Source organism: Zingiber officinale, chromosome 2A (genome assembly GCF_018446385.1).
Source record: "Zingiber officinale cultivar Zhangliang chromosome 2A, Zo_v1.1, whole genome shotgun sequence".
NCBI lineage: Eukaryota > Viridiplantae > Streptophyta > Magnoliopsida > Zingiberales > Zingiberaceae > Zingiber > Zingiber officinale.
Window position 1 is genome coordinate 152,783,812 of NC_055988.1, and position 23,965 is coordinate 152,807,776.

General features: G+C 40.1%; 1 protein-coding gene and 1 long non-coding RNA gene across 2 annotated transcripts; both read right to left on the minus strand.

Annotated features, from left to right (window-relative positions):
* Positions 1–2,877: 2,877 nt before the first annotated feature.
* On the minus strand, positions 2,878–3,649 carry LOC122044138 (alpha carbonic anhydrase 7-like). The gene is made up of 4 exons (XM_042604674.1): positions 3,553–3,649; positions 3,257–3,474; positions 3,062–3,168; positions 2,878–2,992 (listed from the first exon to the last, which is right to left on the minus strand). Exons 1-4 carry the CDS (start codon positions 3,647–3,649, stop codon positions 2,878–2,880), a joined length of 537 nt encoding a protein of 178 aa, XP_042460608.1.
* A 12,965-nt stretch (positions 3,650–16,614) lies between these two features.
* On the minus strand, positions 16,615–17,311 carry LOC122040166. Its single transcript, XR_006128531.1, has 2 exons — positions 17,103–17,311; positions 16,615–16,661 (listed from the first exon to the last, which is right to left on the minus strand). It is a non-coding gene; the product is annotated as an uncharacterized LOC122040166 (long non-coding RNA).
* Positions 17,312–23,965: the final 6,654 nt, after the last annotated feature.

The following is a 23,965-nucleotide window of genomic DNA, read 5'->3' on the forward strand; positions in this document are numbered from 1 at the left end:
TCGCTGGAAAAGATCGCAAAGATTTGCAGAGAAAACGCTCCGCAACAGCTATATCCTGTGCTCTCAATCGATTGAAATCAATCCCAATCGATTACCACGTCAGCTCTGCACAATCCCAGCCGTCCATCACCTGCATCCTGCGCAACAGTCGAATCTCAATCGATCGGCCAATCAATTTGGACAGTCTGAATGGATCAGTGGATCGATTCAGAAGCTTTCTGTGTTCTCGCGATCGCGCGAGAACTCCCAGCTCCAATCGATCGACCAATCAATTGGAGATTCCCAATCAATTGCCCGATCAATTGAGAAGACCTCTGTGCTCGCGATTTATGCTCCTAATCGATCGACCAATCGATTGGGTCATTCCTTCTTTCGCAGCACACTCCAATCGATCGGCTGATCGATTAAGACCCTGTTCAATCAATCGCCCGATCGACTGAACAATCTAAACTTGACTCAAACTCAAGTCTAAAGTCTCAAACCCAACTTCTGGTCAACTATGACCTATGTTGTCTTCATGCCTAGCATTTGGCCACACCTGACCAACCTTGAACTACCCTTCTAGCCTCCTCCATCGGCCTTGCGTCCCTTGGATATCTCCCCATCTTTCATGCCTTGCCTTCAGGAGCTTCCTTTGGCCTCATCCTAGTTGTCGAGTCTTCCTTGCCAAGTCATATAAGGACTTACCTTGCCAAGACCACATGCTTGGACTTTCTAATTGCCTGGCTCCTCACCAGGACTTTCTCCTTTGCCAAGATTACACTTGGACTTTCCAATTACCTGGCTTCTTACCAGTACTTTCTCCTTTGCTAAGATCACACTTGGACTTTCCAACTGCCTGGCTCCTCGCCAGGACTTTCTCTTGCCTAGCTCCTCACTAGGACTTTCCAAATGCCTAACATCCAGTTAGGATTTTCCCAGTCAAGTCTCCTGTCAACCTTGACCTACTTGACCTGTATTCTCATCAACCTGGTCAACCCTTTGACCATCTCCATAGTCGGACGATTGCTCCAGCAACCTCCTTATATTGTCAAATATCAAAACTCAAATCCTGACTCAAGCTTGACTCAACTCAAGCGTAATCAAACTGGTCAAACTTGACTTAGGGAAATTGCCCCAACACTTCTTTCCTTAAGACGATATTGCCCCGCCCAGGTGCTAACGGTTTATTGGCAATCGTCTCCCAAGATACAACGACTTGCGTCTCGAAATAGGAGCATTCCAAATTTCGTGCTCTGTCGAACTTTCGAAGCCTTGAAACTCTTAAGAGAGGAGAGAGAGAATAAAACCCAAGAGGAGAATTTACAACTTGAGAATTGAGTTAGAATTTAGTGAAAGGAATGAGGTTTATTTTATACGGATGAAGGGTTACTCTCAAGAGGTGAAAAGTTTCTTCTAAGAGGTGAAAGAATATGAGATGTGTCTTTTCCCTTAAACCTTTTCACTTAAAGCTTTTAATTATGATTAATTTAATTAATTAATATGATTAACTATTTACTTAATCTATTATAAATATTAATTAATCAATTAATTAATATCACAATAATTAATCTTTTAATCAATCAATAAATTAATTATAATTTCATAACCCTCAGGGTGCGTTTGGTTCAAGTTATCATGTATAACTTTGGTTATGTGATTACCAGGTAATCACATAACCAAAGTTATGGGGAATAAAACATGACCAAATGTTGTTTGGTTCAATCTAGGTAATACAACAAAAACATGTTTGTTTGAAGGTTATAATGAATAACTAGTTTAATATTTTATCAGATTATCCTTAGTTACAAAACCAACTATACATAATAATAATAATAATAATAATATTATTATTATTATTATTATTATTATTATTATTTAAACTCTATTCTATTTTACTATATTTTTATTTTTTATTTTTTTATTTTTTAGGGGTTTTTACATTTTTCTATTTTTAAATTTTTTTAATGTTTTTTAACATTTTTTATTATTTTTTTACTTTTTAAATTTTTTACGTTTTTCCTATTTTTTTTTATTTTTTTAATGTTTTTTTGTATTTTTTAAATTTTTTTAATATTTTTTCTATTTTTGTATTTTTTATGGTTTTTTTTTGTATTTTTTAAATTTTTAAATGTTTTTTTTTGTATTTTAAAATTTTTTTAATGTTTTTTGTATTTTTTTAAAATTTTTTTATTTTTAAAGTTTTTTTACCATTTTTATTTTTTAATGATTTTTATTTTTTAATTTTTTTACGTTTTTTTATTTTATTTTTTTTATTTTTCATTTTTTTCTTTACATTTTATTTTTTTTTTTACATTTTTTCTTTTATCTGAGGATATTTTGGGTAAAAAAAATTCGATAACCCCGCAATCAAGAAAAACCTTAATTTTTTGAGGTTTTCCGATTCCTGGTTGCATGCCCTTTTGCTGACGTGTCGGGCATGGAACATTACTCAGGAATCATCGATTACCTAAACTAAACAGGATTTTTGTTGATAATCTTGGATGGATAATCAAGGTTCTCAAGAATAACCTCAACCAAACACACCCTCAATAGTTCCACATACTCGAGTTAGCGTGCGAATTAAATTTTCGTCCGATCATATCGGAACAACTCTTCATTAAATATTAATATATCATTTACTCGAAAAATTAATTTACAACAATGTACTCATGAAATAACCATCTTATCAGACATCTCTAATAGCCACCAAACTAATTTCCCAATAATCATCACCAGCTCAATTCAACTGTGTTACTTCTCATTTTCATGAAATAACCTATGTTGGCTGTGCACGATCGGCACCCAACATAATCAAATTGTGGGTATATATATGTTGGCTGTGCACGATCGGCACCCAACATAATCAAATTGTGGAGATATATATATATTGAATGATTAATGAAGGACCTTGGCGAGGAAGGGTTCACTGCGGCCGAGGGTGTAGAGAATGCCAACGACGGCAGTGCGGTTGTCGGCGGTCTGATGAACCATGTGGAGCTCCATATGGAACCTGCGAAAAGATAGCTCAGATTTGTTGAATTCGAAGAGTTTGGAGATGAAGGGAGGGAGATCGACGCACCTGCGTCCGTTGATGGTGTGCTCCGACGGCGAGTGCCAGTGCAGCTGCTTCAGAGCGTACTCGCTTCCGTCGATTCGCACACTTCCGGCGTTGCCTTCGAACCGGAGCTGCCAGATTGAAGATTCAGGATCAAAATCGCATCTTTCTCTTTTTGGCGTGACCAAAATTGTTTTTTTTTTTCATCGGATCACTCACCATGATGTCGTGGCCGCGGTTTTTGAGCACGGTAGCGGCGGGGCGGTAAGAACGGCGGAGGAAGCCCAGGAGGGGCAGAATCTCGACGCGATCGTCAGAGAGGTCCACCGGCGACTGCATCTGGCCTTGGCCGCAGGCCGCCCACTCCTTGTGGATGTGCCCCCAGTGCTCTGGACCCAACTCGCTCCCTTTCTGGTAGCTGAACTCCATCTTGTCAGCTGCAATCAAGCTTTGGATAATAAATCCACATCAAGTTCAAATTTTTAAGCGGCAAAGCTTGCTCACGTACCACGTACCGACTTCTTGAGAGATTGCGATGTGAGATTGCAGGAGGAGGATGAACAGGACGAGGAAAGCAGAGAGGGTCGTGAGTTTGATGCTGTGATCCGCCATTGATGACCAATCTTTTAGCTCAAGAACGAAGAAGAAGACGCATACATATATATCAGCGGGAATGAAGAGAGCAAGTGAATAAAAAAAAGAAGCAAGCAAAGGAGATTACTATCTTTTTTTTGCACATGATTTCTTTCTATATATTTTTTTATGGGATGCAATAGATTTTCTTGCTTGCACACTGAGGGCAGTAAGAATATTTACTTGCATATAAAATTGCCGGATGAGTGGTTCTCGGGCTAGGAAAGACAACCATTACGCGCATTTATTTTTTTCTCCATTTTTTTATTTTCTTTATAATATATTCAATTTTAATTAATCATTTCCCTTGTAAACCTCCCAATAGAACGATCAGACGGGTCAATTCATAACAAGATGGGGGTTGGTCGATCTATTATCTTGGCAGATTAGAAAATCTCCAACCTAACTCAATCCAAGACGGATTGCAGGTTAGACGAGCAACCCACAGACCAATCAAATTTTTGTAAAACAAATTAAAAAAGTTTCATCATATCTTTAATATTTTACTTCGTAAAAATTTTATCAATCAAATGTATCCAAAAATAGGTATTTTAAATATACATGAATACAAGCAAACATGAGTGAAAAATACTATTTTTATTTAAAATTTATAGCAAATAATAATAATAAATTAATATAAAACTTCGTTTACATATGTTTTTCAACCCACGGGTCAATCCAAGTCCGTCGCGGGACGATCAATGTGGGTCACGGGCTTAGGCTGGTAGGCCCGCGAGAGGTTTGAGTTGATAAAATTTCAATCCAACCCGCTTAAATTATTTGACGAGTTGAATCAACCCGACCGACCCAACCTAAATTGACGACTCTACCTCCAAACAACTATCACACACAATGCTATAATTATGAATTGTATTATGGAAAGATATTGTAATTAATATGAATGGTTACTATTTCGATCAAATAACGTGGATAGTCAAGTCACCCTTCACTGACCATCGCCCACTGGTTAACTGACAATTTAACTCACATTCATCAAAGATTGTTGGTGCGGATGATGAAGAAGCCCTAAAACACACTTCAACAGAGGGTAGACTGGCATTGGGGAGATTCTGACAGACTGCTCTGACACTCAAGTTAGAATTTACTTGAGCTGATATGTAGGAAGAAGAAGAAGAAGAATGAGAAAAGAATACCTGGGGGTCATAGAAATGTTTAGATACCTTTCCATTACCTTCATGAGTGTTTATATAGTTGTTAGAAGAGCATTTGTTAGGACCTTTGTGCCTGCTAGAGGGGGGGTGAATAGCGTTTCGTCGCACTCCTTGCGTCGTTGCTTGCTTCTTGTGATGATGTGCAGCGGAAAAATACAAGAAACAATACACTACAACGATAACACGTAGATTTACTTGGTATCCACCCCAAGAAGAGGTGACTAGTCCAAGGATCCACACACTCACACACCCTCCACTATGTAAACCACTCCTTTACAGTAACTACCGAAGACGGAGAAGCCTTACAAGCTCATAATACAACAAGAATATAAAGAGAAGCAAATACAAGGGAAATCTTACCAGATTTGTACAATAAATCCTAACTCTAGCTTCTTCTTGTTGTAACTCGCCTCTTGACTTGGACATGCCTCCAAGAACCTTCAGGAACTAGCGGGGAGAGCTGTAGAGAAGCTGTGAAAATCACCCTTGCAAGCTCGTGTGGAAAAGAACCAAGTTCTACCGAAGAAATCGCACGCCAATGCCTTTATCTGCGCCAACGGTCGAATCTCAATCGATTGGATTGCTCCCAATCGATTGGGGAGGCTTTGGATCGATCGGTCGATCGATCCAAAGCGCCTCTGAGTTCTCTGGAAATCCCCTGAATCGATTGCCTAATCGATTCACTGAGTTTCGTGTGATTTCCAGAGATCACACGAAAATCCAACCTCCCAATCGATCGGTCGATCGATTGGGAGGCTTTCTGTGCGATTGGCGTTTGCCTCCCAATCGATCCATGGATCGATTGGGAGAAGCCTTTGTCGCGGGTGCTCTCCCAATCGATCAACCGATCGATTGGGTATGAGCCAATCGATCGGTTGATCAATCCAGCTCTTGTGAACTTGCCCAATCAAGCCCAAAGCCCCCTAAACCCAACATCCGGTCAATCCATGACCTGTTGGTACATCATGCTTAGAATCCGACCACACCCGACCAACCTCGAACTAGCCTTCTAGCCTCCTCCATCAGCCTTGCGTCCCTCGGATATCTCTCATCCTTCACGCCTTACCTTCAAGAGCTTCCTTCGACCTCATCCTAGTTATCGAGTTCTCCTTACCAAGTCACAGTAGGACTTACTTTGTCAAGACCACATGCTTGGACTTACAACCCTTGCCAAAATCACACTTAGACTTACAGTTGCTTGGCTCCTCACCGGGACTTTCTCCTTTGCCAAGATCACACTTGGACTTTCAGTTGTCCGGCTCCTCACCAGGACTTCCCAAATGCCTGGATCCTCACCAGGACTTTCTCCTTTGCCAAGATCACACTTGGACTTTCCAATTTGCCTAACCTCCAGTTAGGACTTCCACCACTACCTAAACTCCAGTTAGGACTTTCACCACTACCTAAACTTCAGTTAGGACTTCCATACGCCTAACCTCCAGTTAGGACTTTCCCAGTCAAGTCTCCTGTCACCCTTGACCTACTTGACTTATATTCTCATCATCCTGGTCAACCCTTTGACTATCTCCATAACCGGACGATTGCTTCAGCAATCTCCTTATATTGTCAAACATCAAAATTCAAACCCTGACTCAAGCTTGACTCAACTCAAGCTTAGTCAAACTTGACCTAGGGAAATTGCCCCAACAACATTTTCATGTTCGAGCATGCTCCTCTATCTTCCTCGTATAAGCCAGCCAAATGGATCAGATCCAACAGTCATTAGTTGACTTGTCATTTACTAAGCATACATGATTGGAGGGAAGTATCTGGGAGAACAGATCTAATAACCCTATAACCACTTCTCTATTCATCTAGCAACATTGTTATGGAGTATTTGCAGAGAAATAATTTTTAATGATGAGGTGGTTTCATGACCTCCTTACTCACATGCCTATGCCACATAGAGTGTGTGTCCAACATTGAGATTGGTGTTGTGTGGCTTTAAGAGTAGACAAAGTCGACAACTGAAGCCGAGGCATAGGTGGTGCTAAGATTGGAGACTCAGCCGAAGTAGATGTTGGCGACTGAGGTCAAGACATAAGTGGTGTCAGGATTTGAGATTGAGACCTCGAAGATATCAACGACTAGGTCGATCCGTTTGAGACTGAGGCTTGGCGTATGTCAATGACAAGGCTGAGCCATTTGAGACTAAGACGTGGAGGGTATCTGCGATTGGGTTGAGTGATGTAGATAGTGATGGGATTTAAGACTAAGACCTAGGGGGTGTCAACAACTGGGGTAGAAATAGGTAGATGGTGTCGGGATATGAGACTGAGACATGGAGAGTGTCGGTGACTGAGGCCGGATTGGGGTCAGGATTAGGAACTAAGATAGGAGTCCTTGTAGCTGACTTGTACCTAACCAAACTTGAACCCCTAGGATAAGCTTACTATGCTAGTTCAATAAGACTTGAGTCTCATTTGAACAAAGTCCAATTCTCTTTGGATCATATTTGACCCATCTTGACTTTAACTGATTGATCAACATGACTTTTGATCACACGGGATACATGGAGATTGTAGAAAATTGTCACATCACAAGCCTCTCCTTTAAGTTTAGTTGAAGGAGGTGCAGTTTGACTAATTGGAGCGTGTTGAATTGTCATTCCACCCACAACGTTGTTCTGTCCAAAATGTTGAGTTGAAATGTTTGCATTCCAACAAGACCATTGACTAGGTCCAAGTTGTCGGGGAGAGAGAGCATTACATTTAATGGACATGATACGCAGGATTATGTATCATGCGTATGATTGGTGTACGATACCATTGCATTAATGGGTGGTGTGTGGTATCTGTCTTGAGCTACGGAAGCACCCTACTGTATTAACTGTAAATACATGTGATGGTATCATTGCTGATGCAACCCCGGATATGATGGCAGCGGCGCGTTGGCGCCTATCTAATCTCTGCATCCGACGACTGCATTTGAATTGTCTCAGAGGTCGATGGATCACTTTGTAACATATCATTATTGTAATTTGATGACGAAGATTGCATTGTGATCGTGACCATTCAATTGAGTTATATGCGACGGGATCTTGTGACTCTCTAGTCATCATCCAACGATTCGAAGGGCTGATGTGACAATCCTATTGTGTTGTTGTCAAAGTATATTATGTTATTTGAAAGCCACATCACCTCCATTTGCTCTTGTTGCTTCTTGCCTTCGTCTTTCTTCAGTTCTCACCCATTGACATAGCAAGTTCATCATTTCTTTTTTTTTTTTCATTTATTCCTTCCTTTTCCTCTCATGGCTACCAGTAATCCATTAAACAATTGGTATAAGTCTCATTGAATTGTATTCACATGGTGCATAGAAGCACAACTTTGAATATATTATGATATCCTAGTCGATCATAAGATCAGGATTTCGATGCCAAAAAATCGATTACACAAGCCGCCTCAAAGTTATATCACTTAATTTGTTTTCAAGGTCAGCTAGCGAGTGGTTTAAGGTTTCCAATCCACTTCTTCATTCAAGACATTACCACCTACTTCTGAATCCCTCTCCCTCAGCTTACTCCCAACTCTTACCATTTAATCAATACTGCATGCATCATTTTTTGACTATACCAAATTCCACCATCTTACACTGTCTTTTTATCGCTGACAGGCAAAACCCGGATGTGTTTACTTAGCGGTTCGATCAAGGTGTAGTTTCCTTGGCGAATGTCCTACCCAATGTGTGGAAGAGCTACTTTATTTTTGTCAACCCTCTCATTTATATACATGGTCGACCTTCTGGTGTGATGACTTACCAGCACAGTTGTCGTTGGGTCATTTCAAGGAGTGGACGTATTTGAATATAATTGAGATCCTGGTGAGACTGAAGTTCAATGTCAGTTGTTGGTGGAGAATGAAGCTCTTCTATATTGGGCCAGGCTAAGTCTCAATCTAGTCGACCTAGACGACTGACTGAGTAAGACGTTGCTTCCTTCAAACTTCTCCTTTTACTAACTAACTTTCATTATTTTGTAGGTTAAATCATGTTTAGTGCATCAATGAACAAGATTGTGAAGTGAGATTTGACCTCCACTGAGGGCGTGTGGGCCTCGGAGGATGCAGTTGAAGCTTCCTCAGAACTGTCTCCACCTCATCCATCTGCAGTAGCTTAAACCCTTATGGTTGCGATCAAATCTTCTAGAGTAGCTAATGAGTCAAGGGATGCAATTGAAATTGGAGCCGCCATTGATCGAGGCTTCTACCCTTACTTTACCGATCGATGTTGCCACTGAGACACCGACTCTGATCATTGAACTAGAGGAGTTCCCTGAGGCCACCACTTTCGAAGCTAAGACCCCAACTGACAATCGATCCCAGGAGGAGGAGGTTTGCACTCCCCAACGACCATCAGTCTCTAGTTTGCAAAGAGTGACTCAGAGTGAGAGTCGAACATCAAGGCCCGAGAACAAGACCTTGAAGAAAAACAAGTCCGTGCCTAAGCCTGGGACTTCCAAGAAATTAGCGACTGAGTTCCGAGTCTCGAAGAAGTCGACATCCGAGACCAGGATCTCAAGGAAACAAAAGTCCATCCAGCCCCCACATGGAGGCATCCTAGCGTCACAACCTCTAAGGAGTTGCTCTCTAGATGCAAGTGTTAGGGGAAAGGTTGTGGAACCCAGGGTTTAATGATTCTAGTTGCTAGAGATCAAACCACTGCCCCCATGCTTGAGCGGGTGCAATCAACTTCTAGTAGCGTGTCTAGACGTCATGCTTCTCCACTTTCTGTACAACCACGGTAGAGTTTCGACCCTTCCTTGATACATCGAGGTCCTCATGTTGAGGAGCAATCAAAGGGATCAAACCCTTCCTTGGCTGAGCGACTCCACACTTACGAGATGGAAGTCATGCCAGGACTAGGGTTCTTTGATATATCCGAGAATATGATCAGTGTTGCCTTGAAGGTAAAGTTTAATATTTATACAAGAATCCTTTTGGACATTACTAACTTGTGTTATTTATTGGTACAATCCAAAATAGAGGCGAAGGGGCTTGCACCGATGCCTTCTTCATTTGGTGAAGCATCACCATATCATAGAGAAGCAAATAGCGGATCTAGAGAGCCAATAGACACAAACAACCCCTTCCAAGAGCGACGTTGTAGAGGCTCTATCTGCTGCTAATATAGCCAAGGTAGAGCAGGTGATGGCTCAAATGGTGAGGGACAAAACAGAAGTAGAAATTAGAAAGTGATAGAAGAGGGCCAAGACTTATTTTGACTGACTTCACGAACTAGAACATGAGCTGACCTAGGTCAAGCTGCCATACAAGCCTTAGAGAAGCTGACCAAGAAAATGCAGACCACGGAGTAGTCGGCCAAATAGGCTCAGGAAGAACTGCTTTGTGCCCAACGGGAATTAGTCATGTAAGAGGGGAAATGGATGTTGGAATGTATACTAAAAGCCTAGCTTTTTGTATGAATATTTACTTAGAAATAAGAATCATATTGGTCAAATATCTACATTTATAAGTTAAGTGTAGTTGTTCGATTAATTTATATTGTAGATAACATGGTGTGTGGTGTTACACACAGAAGATCATGTTATCAATTCCTTATAAATTATAAATAGTAGCTCACGACTGAGATGAAAAGGAACAAACCATTGGAATAGTCGTAGTGTAATTAAGTATTAGTTTATCTTCACTGATAAATTACACTAGTACACTCTGAGTGTATTGAGCAGGACCATTTAAGGTAAGTTCTTTTTATACTGACTTAATAAAAGAACAAGACCTTAGTTATTATGGAAGTGTGTGCTCTTAATCCTAATATAATAACAAGCACATATATTTAGTATTTATTTCTTTGACTTATCAAAGGGTGAGATTTAGCTCGATAAATCAATAGGCCCGATAAGTTGGGAAATGATATTACTTATAGTGTGTGTTGTTGATTATAGAAGGAAACTATGTCCTAGTAATCTAAGTTGATAATGCCCCCAAGAGGAGCTCATAAGGATTGTCATGTTAAACCCTGCAGGTGGACTTAGTCCGACATGACAATAAGGTTGAGTGATACTACTCTTGGACTAAGATATTAATTAAAGAGAGTTGTCAGTAACTCATTTAATTAGTGGGCATTCGACATCTTAAACACAGGGAGACTAACATACTCATAATAAGAAGGAGCACAAAATGTAATTTGGGATTGGTGCGGTAGTTCAATAATAATTCTTTAGTGGTATGAATTATTATTGATGAAATTAAGTTGGGTGTTCGGGGCGAACACGGGAAACTTAATTTCATCGGGAGACCAAAACCAATTCCTCCTCTCGGTCCCTATCGTAGCCTCTTGTATATAGAGAATTACACCCACCGCATACCCACTTCCTACCCACCCTTAGGTGGCAGGCCAAGCAAGCTTGGAGTCCAAGCTTGGGTCGGCCAAAGCCAAAAGGATGAGCCATTGTGGTGGCCGGCCAATGCTTGGAGCTCAAGCTAGCTGGGCCGACCACAAGAGATTAAAAGGATTTTATTTAAAATCTTTTCTTATGTGGATATCATGGTTTTAAAAGAAAGTTTTAAAATTATAAATCTTTCCTTTTATAGCTTTCTACAAAGGATTAAGAGAAAGGTTTGATATCTTTCCTTATTTGTAGTTAAAAGGAAGATTTTAATTTTTGATAAAACTTTCCTTTTTTGTAACCATCCTCATGGTTTCACTACAACAAAATCGCTCATAGACATCAGTGGAACAACAACGGTTTTAGGCTAAAACCGATGTCTTTGAGTTTTTTACATCGGTTTTTCTAAAAATCGGTGTCTATGAGCGCAGATTTTAGCTCATAGACATCGGTTTTTTAGGCGATGTCTATGAGCGCCCTTTTTTTGGTTAATAGACACTGATTTTAACATCGGTTTTTAAAATCCGATGTTAATGAACCCAAATAAAATATTTTAATTTTTCCCCACAAGCCAAAATCTGCACACTGTGAATTCCCTCCAAACCTAAATCTTTATCCCGCCCTTCCTCCGCACGACATCTCTCTCGCGATAACCTAAACCTCCGACCATCCGACCATCCGACCATCTCTCTCAACCTAAACCTAAACCTCCGACCATCTCTCTCAACCTCATCTCCCTCTTCCCCCTTCCTAGATCGACGCCTTTTCCTCTCCCGATCAGGATCAAGACACGACGCCCTTGCTTCTCCTTCCAACCACACCGCATCTTCTCCAACTCCTCCCTTTGGTTGAGAAGAGGAAGCCTTCTTTGCATTCCAGTAGTTTTTCCAACTACCGTTATTGTTTGTTGTTTGTGTGTAATTTTCGACTTCAGGATCTAAAAGAGAGATGGCGTCCAATTTCATCGCCAATGGTGACGATTTGAAAGAATCAAAAAGAGAGATGGTCGTCCAATTTCATCGCCAATGGCGACGATTTGAAGGAGGAGGAGCACCACCACCACCACCACCGCCGCCGCCACAGCCACCATCAACAAGGGTCGTTGCTGCGGGGCGCAAGGCGGACTTTGTCGACCAACTCCTCCTCTGCTTGCGGCGCCGTGAAGTGCGTGTGTGCTCCGACTACGCACGCCGGTTCCTACAAGTGCCGCCTTCACAGGGCGAACTTCCACGGCCACGCGCCGCCCTCTCCGACCTCGATCCCTCCCCCTCGGCCTCCCGTGAACTCCTCCACCACCCACCAATCCGCCATCGCGATTCTTCCGTCCATTCTCATCCGGAAAAATCCGCTCTCTTCCCAACCATCATCGCTCCGGTGCTTCGTCCGGTGGATCTCTTCGAGTGCCGGCGAAGAAGACGAGTCGTTAGCTGACTTTGTCTGATCTCTTCCAGCGCTTGGCAACAGACGTAGTCACTGAGAAGCATATTTTTCTACCTCTTGTTCTGCCAGGTACTGCTCTTCCCTGTTCCATCTCAATTCGTTCTTGGGTGCTTACGAGGGAGACTAGCGCAATTTTCATGAGTGAATAAATGGGTTCCTGTTAGGTTGTTGTTTGGAAGGGAACTCCTCGAGTTCCATGACTTCCTCAATTTGTCCTGTTCGTTCAAGGATCGCTTTGTAGTTTTGTGCGAATGAACTGTTTGATGATATGCTTCAAATAGATCTGCCTTCTTTTTTACGAAGTGACATGTTACGAAAACTTCTGTATGCGCACAATGAAGTGGATGGGTTTGGACTAGGTGCTAAAATATGTGCTGATGCGATACGATGAATTTGATTTTAGTTGAACGGGAGGCCTTAGGATTGATCGTCTCCATATGAAGCTAGATTTCATATTTATTACATGCTTTGTATGTGTTTCCGTGGTTAATTGGTTAGTAATTCTGTGGAGATTTGCAAGTTCCATGGCCTGCCCTTCTTATACAGTGCTGTTTTGCGCTCGAACGTGGCATGGATCATGCATGTTCCTTGTTTCAGAGGCAACTGTCCCGTTATGGGACAGTGGCTGATTCTTAGTTAAATGGAACAATTGAAACATGACCTGTGAATTTAGATAGTACAAGGATAGTGCACATATGCTTCAAAGAGATCTGCCTTCTTTTTTACTAAGTGACATGTTACGAAAACTTCTGTGGGCGCACAATGAAGTGGATGGGTTTGGACTAGGTGAATTTGATTTTAGTTAAACGGGAGGCCTTAGGATTGATCGTCTCCATATGAAGCTAGATTTCATATTTATTACATGCTTTTTTAATTGCGATGACATATTTCCCTTTTGTGAATTGAAGCCAATCACAGACACTTGCATAGTTGTGTATATGTGGTAAACTTTCAATTGAATTGGACTTTATTTATGTGTTTCATTAATTTAGATTTCATCATTTTTTTGGGATATTTTCCAATTGTAGGCATCTATATAGAAAGATGCAGGAAAAGATGTTGCTGCAAGATTTCAGATTGGTGGATCCATTGCCTGTGGAATATGTACCATCAAGAAATCAGAATAGAGATTTCATCCAAGAACAGTTGAATAAAAGGGCTTGTTACTTAAACAGTAGGCTAATTGGTATCTCATCTGGTCAATTGGTTGTTGTGCCATGCAACGTTGGGTGAGTAAATGTTATATATCACTCTCACTTGCATATTTTGAGAACTTGCAAGATGCATATATACACTAATTATATTTCTTTGTGTAGTTTTCACTGGATTTTGACTATCATCAATGTTGAGAAGGAGATTATTTTTTTGTTGGATCCTCTTAGTCACCGCATTCGTGATCAAGATTGGAAATATGTTGTCAACATGTAAGTTTTTTGGCTTCTTTTCTTACCTTTGTTGAAACATGTAAGTATTTTGATGTGGCAATACAATTCCCACGTGTTATATGCATGTAGGGCCTTGAAAATGTATAATGCGGAGGCTGGAAGGAAAGGGAAAAAACAACCAACATGGGTAGCTGTCAAGGTATGTCCTTTTTGTTGGAACCCCAAGGTGTTTTGATGTGATCAAACAAGCTAAGTTAGGTCTGCGTTTGTTTAACCCTTGTGTCTAAGTGTGCAGGAGCTTAGGAACACACGAAGTCGAGCGGAAGACGTGGCTAGCGAGAAGGACGGCACGGGAGAGAGCCGACGGGCTCGGTGCGTCCGAGGGACGAGGTGTCCGCGGAAGAGTACACCGGTGGACGAGAAGAGCGTGCGCGACGCTCGAGGGACGAGAAACCGGGAAGGAAGGCTGCTCGAGGAGAAGGCCGGAACATGGGTTCGGGTGAGCCCTATTCCGGAAGGCCGGAGCGAACAGACTCGGACCGAGACTGGGACTTAACGGAGAAGTGATCCCGGACAAAAAGTCAACCGCAGTTGACTTTTTGCTCCGGGGCGCCCGGAACCATTCCGGGCGCCCGGAGCTGTCCGGGGCGCCCGGAATGCTTCCGGGCGCTCGGAACATGATTTTGACCAGGATCACGATTTTCGCAATCTGATCGTTGGGGGATAAAATTTATCCCCCCGGGGGCGCCCGGAAGCACTTCCAGGCGCCCGGACCAGTACTATAAATAAAGTACTGATCCGTACATTGAAATCAACTACTTGTAATCCAGTGCTTTCATTTGTGTTATTTCTTTCTGTGCTTTCAACGTTGTAAGAGGCTACTCCGCCCAGAGGAGAATCAATTAGTGCGCCTTCTTTGCCTTGGATTAGCAATCCTCTGATTGCAAACCAAGTAATTCCTCTGTGTCCATTTTCTGTTTTAATTAGTCTCTACCTTTTTAATTACAAGTTCTTTTAAGTTAGTTGAATATCCGAGAAGGGTTTTTGGTTTTATTTTGTAGGGCAATTCACCCCTCCCCTCTTGTCGACCTCCAAAGGGACCAACACTTTTGATTAGCAACTGTTTCACTATCCTTGAAGGAGTTATTCCAATATTTCTTTTCTAACATAGTCTCCTCAACAACCGGATGCGGAGCAATGTGGTTTCTATATCATGCGATATATGAAAGATATAATTGAAAATTTTGGAGTTGACCACAAGGATTCACTTCAAGCAATGGTAATAATACAATATTTACCCCTGGTGATTTTGATAATTTTGATTTAGTTCCCCTGGTGCTTGCTATGATTTTTTGATACAAACCGGATGCTATGCTTTTGTTACAATGATTTTTTTTATACAAACCGAATGCTATGCTTTTGTTACAAACCATATACTAGTTGGAGACTAAATGATTGCCTAAGAAGAAAGGAATTAGAGATTAGGAGATGCAGTGAGTAGAGTGGTTGGATAAACTATCTTAAATGGTAACCTTAGGATTAAAGGATTGATACTTGAATTTAACCTAACCTATTAAGATAAATGGGTAATCAATACTAATCCTTATTTTGATTGTTTAAATGTTGAGCTCCTGTTTCATAGCAAAAGGTTCATTTTGTGACTCTAAACTAAGTTTTTTTTTTATTGTTTAAGTGTATTTTCTGAATTTTGAGAACCAATTTTTTTTTGTACATCTACCATCAAGTATGACCCTACTTTATTAGATGCTATCATGTTTCTTTTTTTGCTTCAATTGACAATCTGGTGGTTCGCAGAATCTGGAGTGTGGACAATCTGTTAAGGTTGTCTTTAATCAGATTTCGATTGTGCTACTAGAGATTCATAAATGAATATTTGTCAATCTAATCAGCTGGTTTGGCTTAAGAATAAGATCAGTAATAGCCAACCAAAGTCTAGTAAAAATGCCCTCAAAAGTAACTAGAGTGGCCGAAAAGAGGGAATTAGAATTGGAGAAAGAGATGTTGATTATTAAGGATATCAATGTATATATTAGTCTCTTTCTCTCTTTCCTAACAACTTAGCTTTTAGGATAAATAGTCAGCCAATCAAATTTGAGAGAAAAAGAGAGGAGAACCTTCACTAGTGCAATTGCTGACCATGCACCACTCTTGTTGTCCGCTGTGCTGTAAGGCAGAGTTGACAGATGTAAGTGTGATATGTTAGGATCTTTATGTTCTTGAATTTGGGATCGTTTCCAAGGTTTTTCTGAAATAAAATTGCTGCTTAGGATCTCAGCGTCCTATCATAATCGATTTTTCTGAGTTTTGTGACCTTGTGCCCTATGATTACAGTAATTGGCTAGTTTGCATCAAGAAAATTCCCTGCTCTTGATAAGAAAGAAGACCATTAAATAGCTTCCTGATTGTCAATACTTCATTACTTGTAAATTAACCAGATATACACTTTTCAGTTGATCTGTTACAGTAAAAGCCAGTAATAGAAACTACTTAACCAGATATACACTTTTAGACCCCCATCTTCATGCACATGGCTAACTGTAACCCGCGAGGTCTTCTGACTTTGTGTTTTTCAGTTCAGGGTCTACTAGTTTACTTATCTCTTCTGGGTTTTGAAGATACTTTGTGGCCTGTATAACATAGAAGAACAATGAGCCGTGGATATATAGCATGAATCTACTAATATGAATCACAAACTGTTGGATCAAGAAGGATATATCTTGAGACTAGCGAACCCAAAGGGCAAACAATGTTATGTCTTTTCCAACTAATGAATCTCCAAAGGGAAGATAATGTTGAAAGAAACTTGTGATTTGCAGCGAGGCTATGGTTTCCTCAGTTGGGATGTGATAAGGTAGCTAAATAGAGGTAATACAACCTTTAACTTACCCTGACTATTGTATGAACTGATTAGAGGGCTTGTTGAGAATTAAGCTTCTAAACTACATGGAACAAATGATTATCGGAAGTTTGTAGGAAATAAGAACAAATTTGGGTTTATGCCCTCAGTATCTGTTACAAGAAGCTGATGTTGTTTTTGAGTATCAAATATTTTCAAATATGCATCTTACCCAATTTATCAGACACCCTCTTTCCTTGCAATATGGAGGTCTTCCACTGATTATTTCCAGTAAAACTACTCCAAAAGCAAAGATGTTAGCTTGAATTTCCATTTCTTGTTGCTCTCGAGGAACATTATATTCTGGAAGAGAGACTCTGCTGAAGTAACCAGCACTTTTCTTAGATTCTGAGAAAATAATTTTCCAGCTCTCAAAATCAACCAACTGCAAAAGAAATGTAAGAGGGTTTTATAATCTTAATCCATTCCGCTAATACAAAGATGTGAAAAAACAGAAACCAAGTTAGCAGCAAAAATCACTGAAGGAATTATCTGGGAAAGATGAAAGCCGCAAAAAAAGGGCACAGTTGCCTTTTGATTCACTGCATATCAACCCACCTTGTGTTTGCCTGCTTCATTGATTGCGTGGTGATGGTGAATTTTATAGCTTTTGCTCCTTATTGTTCTTCTATGCTTCCTTCACTGTTATATTCGTTATCTTCCACAGCAGCCTTTAAAAACTCAGTATTCTATTTTATTTGATACATGCACACATTTGTTTTAGTTATTTGACATATGGTGGATTTATGTGTTTTTACAGTTTACAAATCTCAAGTACTCCAGAGTTGAAATTGATCAAGTGCGGTTCGAGTGGGCTGAATGCATGCTAGATTACATTTGAGACAGTTGTACCTTGATGTGTTAACAGAATGTTATACTTTGATTTTGATATCTATTAGCTAGCTTTTGATGTAAAAAGAATGTTTGGGTATTTTATGGATATTGTTGTAAGAAGATTATTTATATAATTTGTGAATATTTGTGTATTTTATGGATATTATTGAATAAAGAATATTTGTACAATTTGTGAATATTTGTGTATTTTTTTTTGTTATTGTCGGTTTTAAAATCAAATCTGTAAAAAATATACATATTACATCGGTTTTCCACCGATGTAAAACCGGTGTTATAAAGTAATATTACATCGGTCATTTACCGCTGCCAAAACTGGTGTTATTAACATACAATATTACATCGGTTTTACACCGTTGATGAAACGGTGTCATTAAGTGATACTACACCGGTTAATAACCGATTCGAAGACCGGTGTCGTTAAGTGATACTACACCGGTTTTAACCCGATGTCTAAAATGGCAGACTTTTAACATCGGCTTCATAGACATCGGTCAAAAATCAAATAGACACCGGTGGAAAACCGATGTCTATGAGCGATTTTGTTGTAGTGTTTTAAAAGAGAGTTTTAAAATTTTAAATCTTTCCTTTTATAGCTTTCTAAAAAAGATTAAGAGAAAGGTTTTATATCTTTCCTTATTTGTAGTTAAAAGGAAGATTTTAATTTTTGATAAAACTTTCCTTTTATGAAACCATCCTCATGATTTTAAAAGAGAGTTTTAAAATTAAATCTTTCCTATTATAGTTTCTATAAAAGATTAAGAAAAGATTTGATATCTTTCCTTATTTGTAGAATGAGAGGAAAATTTTAATTTTAAAGATAACTTTCCTTTTTGGAAATCATCCACATGTTTTAATAGAGAGATTTTAATTTATAAAAGTTTCCTTTTATAACCAACCATAAAGGGAAAATTATTAGAGAAATTTTTATTTTAAAAATTTTCGGAAGCAAATAAGGAAGTTTAATTTTGTGTACAAAATTTTCCTTATTTGGATCTCTTGAAGGTGGCCGGCCATATAAAGGGTTAAAGGAAATTTTAATTAAAATTTCCTTATTGACCAAAGGCAAAGAATATAAGGGAATTTGAATAATAATTAAATTTCCCTATGTGTCAAGACCAAGGAATATAAAAGAGGGGGTAGAGGTGCTTTCACCTCACAAGAACTCTCTTCTATTTTCCTCTCCTCTCTTCCTTGGTGGTGGTCGGCCATATCATCTCCTCATCTCCTCCTTAGTGGCCGAACCTCTTCAACCTCAAGGAGCTTGTTTTGGTGGTCGGATCTAGCTTGGAGAAGAAGAAGAAGAAGAAGGTTTTGTTTCCTAGTTTTCCCTTGGAGCTTGGTTGGTGGCCAAGACTTATAATCTCTTGGAGAAGGTTGCTTGGCCGAATCTTGGTAGAAGGAAGAAGAAGGGCTTGGGTGGTTCTCATCTCGGTAGATCGTCACCCACACGACGTCCGAGATAAGAAGAGGAATACGATAGAAGACCAAGAGGTTGTTGCTTACAAAGAAAGGTATAACTAGTAATTCTATTCCGCATCATACTAGTTTTCTTTGTATAGATTTGAAATACCAAACACAAGAGGCTAGAGATTCTAGATTTTCGGATTTGTAATTCGAAGTTGTGTTTTTTTTCATTTTATTTTTTGATCTTGTGATTCGATTATTCTTTTTGGTTAAACCTAAAGTTATATAAGGAAATTAAATATTGAATTTCGTTAAGAGGCTTTGTCGAGGCAGTGGTGGATGTTCCCATACCCAAGAAGGTCATGCGACTCACCATGTTTGACCTGGGAGCCGATTTTCAAAATTAATATTTAATTAAATTTGTAACCTACGTGGATTTGGATCTATAATGTTAAGTATCGTTTACTATCCAAGTCTAAACCACTAAGAACAGATAAGTTAAATTTGGAATTAATAATGTTAAGTTCCGTTTGCGATTCTGAATTTAATTTCTAAAGAACACAATAGGTTGTTAGAAAAGATTCGACACTTGTATAAAATTTTGTACAGTGGAACCGGTACGATCTTCCTAGGACCAACCAACAATGGATGCATCAGAGACTTAGTTGCGTTGTTGTAGGTCTGATTGGACCTTCATGATGAGATCTTAGCCAATGATAGGTTGGGGCATCAATTATCTGAGGCCAAGGAGAAAAAGGCGAAGACGACGACCTATAAGCTGAAGGTTGCCTAGATTGAATTGGAGGTCGTTAAGATTGAACTGGAGGCCGCCAAAATAGAGTTGGCTAACTATTGGGCAAGAGAAGAGGGCTAGGAGAATCAGAAGAAAGCCTTTCTTGTCTCCTAGGAATTTTACGGCCTGCTCGCACAAAGAAGTAACAATATGCTTAAGCACAACTTTGCGGGCACCATTCTCCAGTTCATCAAGTCCAAACTAATCACGAGGGAGAGCGATATGTCCTTCTTGGATCTGAATAAAGTTTGGGATGAGCTACCTGACACTGAGAAGGCCAACTGATCATACTTCTTGCCTCTACTACCTATTTATTTTTGCACTTATCCTTGGGATATTTTTTGTTCTACCTAGGATTTGAAAAGATGTAAAGACTTGCAAAAGTTAATGAAAACCACTTTTTGCAAATCTATTATCTTGAATGTCTGCTTTTGATCTGTCTCTATGTTCTGACTAAGGCGGTGATCCTTCTACCCGAGTTTAAAGAGTGGCTGAGAATCTAAATGAGTAGCATAACATGCTGTTGGTCCAGATGGGCCGGCAAGAGGAGGTTGAATTACCTAAAAAAATGAACCTTTCCTGACTTTCAACTCAGATTAGTAGCAATAGTATAATTATAACAAGTAAATTAAACAACTACAAATGAAAGAAGAAGAAATTTACTTAGTTACAACCTATATGGTTGTTAATCTAAGACAAATGAAAAGCACTAAAAGTCTCCTTCGATGAAGGCGGAGAAGTCTCTTACACTCGTTGAATGCTCAGACAGTTGCTAGAAAATGAATAAAAAAGTTGATGTGTATTTCCTAGCTCCAGGGGTCTTTTTATAGCCCCTGAAAAATTCTATCTAGGGCTGGAAGACACCTCCAACAAGTTGGAAGGTGCCTCCAGCGAGGCAAGCAAGGATAAAATTTTATCCTCACCAACGGCCAATTTTTTCCTAGTCTAAGGCACCTTCAAGTGATTGAAGGCACCTTCCATGAAGGCTCGAAGGTGCCTTCCACCAAAAAATACGAGGGCGCCTTCAATACCATTGGAGGTGCCTTCAGCAACTGCTTCCGAGCTCCATGCTTCTACTTTGGTTCTTCCGCTGCTCCACTCACTTGAGTGATTTCGGCCAACCAGAATAGGGTTGACCAGAACCCATTTTCCGGCCTTCTCCTCGAGCAGCCTTCCTCCCCGGCTTCTGGTCCCTCGGACCACCGCGTGTGTCCTTCTTGTCCGTCAATGTGTAGGATCGAAAAGCGCTAGAGGGGGGAGGGTTTAATAACGCTCGTAGCTAATTCGTTTATTTCGAGTAGAACACGCAACGGAAAAATAAACAATGCAAACACCAAGAATTTACTTGGTTCGGAGCTTGTGACGACTCCTACTCCAAGGCCCGCATGTAAGAGTGCTTTCGATGGGCAATCACTATAGCTTCAGAAATATTACAAAAGAATACAATAATTAAAGCACTATCAAATATTATACCAACAATAAGGAAATTTGAAATTGAAAGCTTTTGGTCGTCGAAGTAGAGTTAGGACTTTGCCAGATCGATTTGTTAGCAGCACACGGAAGAAGGATTGCAAGTATTTGATGATCTCTAGCTGCTACTCGAACCGGCCTTAAGTAGGCTATTGAGGGCGCCTCCAGTAGCCATAGGAGGCGCCTCCAGCCCGCTGAATCCGCAACGTCGATAAGCTCCTGTGTCTTCGTTGCTTATCCGCCCGAAGGCACCTCCAAGCTCCATGGAGGGTGCCCTCCATCCAGCGTTCGAGGTCCCTTCCATCTCCTTGGAAGGCGCCATCGCTCCGTGCTGCAAGGCTTTCTTCCAGCTCACCCGAGGCACCTCCAAGTTCCATGGAGGGTGCCTCGAGTACTGTTCACCCGAGGCTTCCTTTTGCCAACTTCATTCCTGCAAAACATATTAGTCCACAAACAAACTATATCTTGCAAAACCAAGTTAGCACGATAATATGAGATAAATATAAGTACTTGACAGTTATCGGACTGTCCGATTCTGACTTCAAATTTTCTCAGGAAACCCTAGGTCGAACTGGCACCTACTGTTCCCTCGTCGGAGAACACATCCTCACCTACTCCTTGTTAGATCGAGATCATGCTAGAGGGGGGGGGGGGTGAATAGCACTCGTGGCTTATTTGCGTTTCATAATTCGGAAATCGTTCGTGAAAGTGCAGCAGAAATAATAAACCAAGCACACAGAAAAGATAAAGGACACCAAGATTTTACTTGGTTCGGAGCCTAGGACGACTCCTACTCCAAGGCCCGCGATCATTGATCACTTTCTGTGGGCAACAACTATATTGCGTAATGATTGTACAGAGATGTATTACAATAACTGCAATAACAATAAAAGATTTATACCAACGACAGAATCACAATTTTGGAGCTCAGGGTCGTCGGGGACTTGTGACAACACTTCAGGGCGTCTTTTGGAGCAGCACGTTGTAGTAGAAGCACTTGGAATTCGTTGATCTGATTGCTGCCTCGAGAGCTCCTTTTATTCACTGCTGGAGGCGCCTTAATCACCATCCAACGCGCCTCCAAGCCTCCCTAGTCGCCCGCGTGGATAAGCACAGAACAGGTCGCACCTCATCCACTCGAAGGCACCTCCAAGCCACTCCAAGGTGCCTCCAGCTTCATCCGAGGCGCCTCCAGCACTGCTTCGCAGCCAGCTCTTGCTTTGCACCCGAGGCGCCTCCAAGTTCCATGGAGGCGCCTCGTGTTAGAGTGTATACTAAAAGTCTAGCTTTTGTATAAACATTTATTTAGAAATAAAGAATCACAATGGTCAAATACCTATATTTATTTATAGTTGTTCAATTAATTTATATTGTAGATAATATGGTGTGTGGTGTCACACACAGAAGATCATGTTATCAGTTCTTTATAAATTATAAACAGTTGCTCACGACTAAGATGGAAAGGAACAAACCATTGGAACAGTCGTAGTGTAATTAGGTATTAGTTTATCTTGACTAAAAAATTACACTAGTATACTCTAAGTGTATTGAGTAGGACCATTTTAGGTAAGTTCTTTTTATACTGACTTGATAAAAGAACTAGACCTTAGTTATTATGGAAGTGTGTGCTCTTAATCCTAATATAATAACAAACACATATATTTAGTATTTATTTCTTTGACTTATCAATGGGTGAGATTTAGCTTGATAAATCAATAAGCTCGATAAGTTGGGAAATGATATTACTTATAGTGTGTGTTGTTGATTATAGAAGGAAACTATGTCCTAGTAATCTAAGTTGATAATGCCCCCAAGAGGAGCTCATAAGGATTGTCATGTTAAACCCTGCAGGTGGACTTAGTCCGACATGACAATAAGGTTGAGTGATACTACTCTTGGACTAAGATATTAATTAAAGAGAGTTGTCAGTAACTCATTTAATTAGTGGGCATTCGACATCTTAAACACAGGGAGACTAATACACTCATAATAAGAAGGAGCCCAAAATATAATTTGGGATTGGTGCGGTAGTTCAATAATAATTCTTTAGTGGTATGAATTATTATTGATGAAATTAAGTTATGTGTTCGGGGCGAACACGGGAAACTTAATTTCATCGGGAGACCAAAACTAATTCCTCCTCTCGGTCCCTATCGTAGCCTCTTGTATATAGAGAATTATACCCACCTATACCCACTTCTTACCCATCCTAATGAGGCCGGCCAAGCTAGCTTGAAACCCAAGCTAGGGCCGACCAAGATCAAAGGATTGAGCCAAGTTAATTGGCCGGCCATAGCTTGGAGCCCAAGCTTGATTGGCTGGCCATATTAAAAAGGATTTTATTTTTATTTAAAATTTTTTCTTAATGTGGATATCATGGTTTCAAAAGAGAGTTTAAAATTTAAATCTTTCCTTTTATAGCATTCGACAAAGGATTAAGAAAAGATTTGAAATCTTTCCTTATTTATAGATTGAAAGGTGGATTTTAATTTTAAGAAAACTTTCCTTTTTTA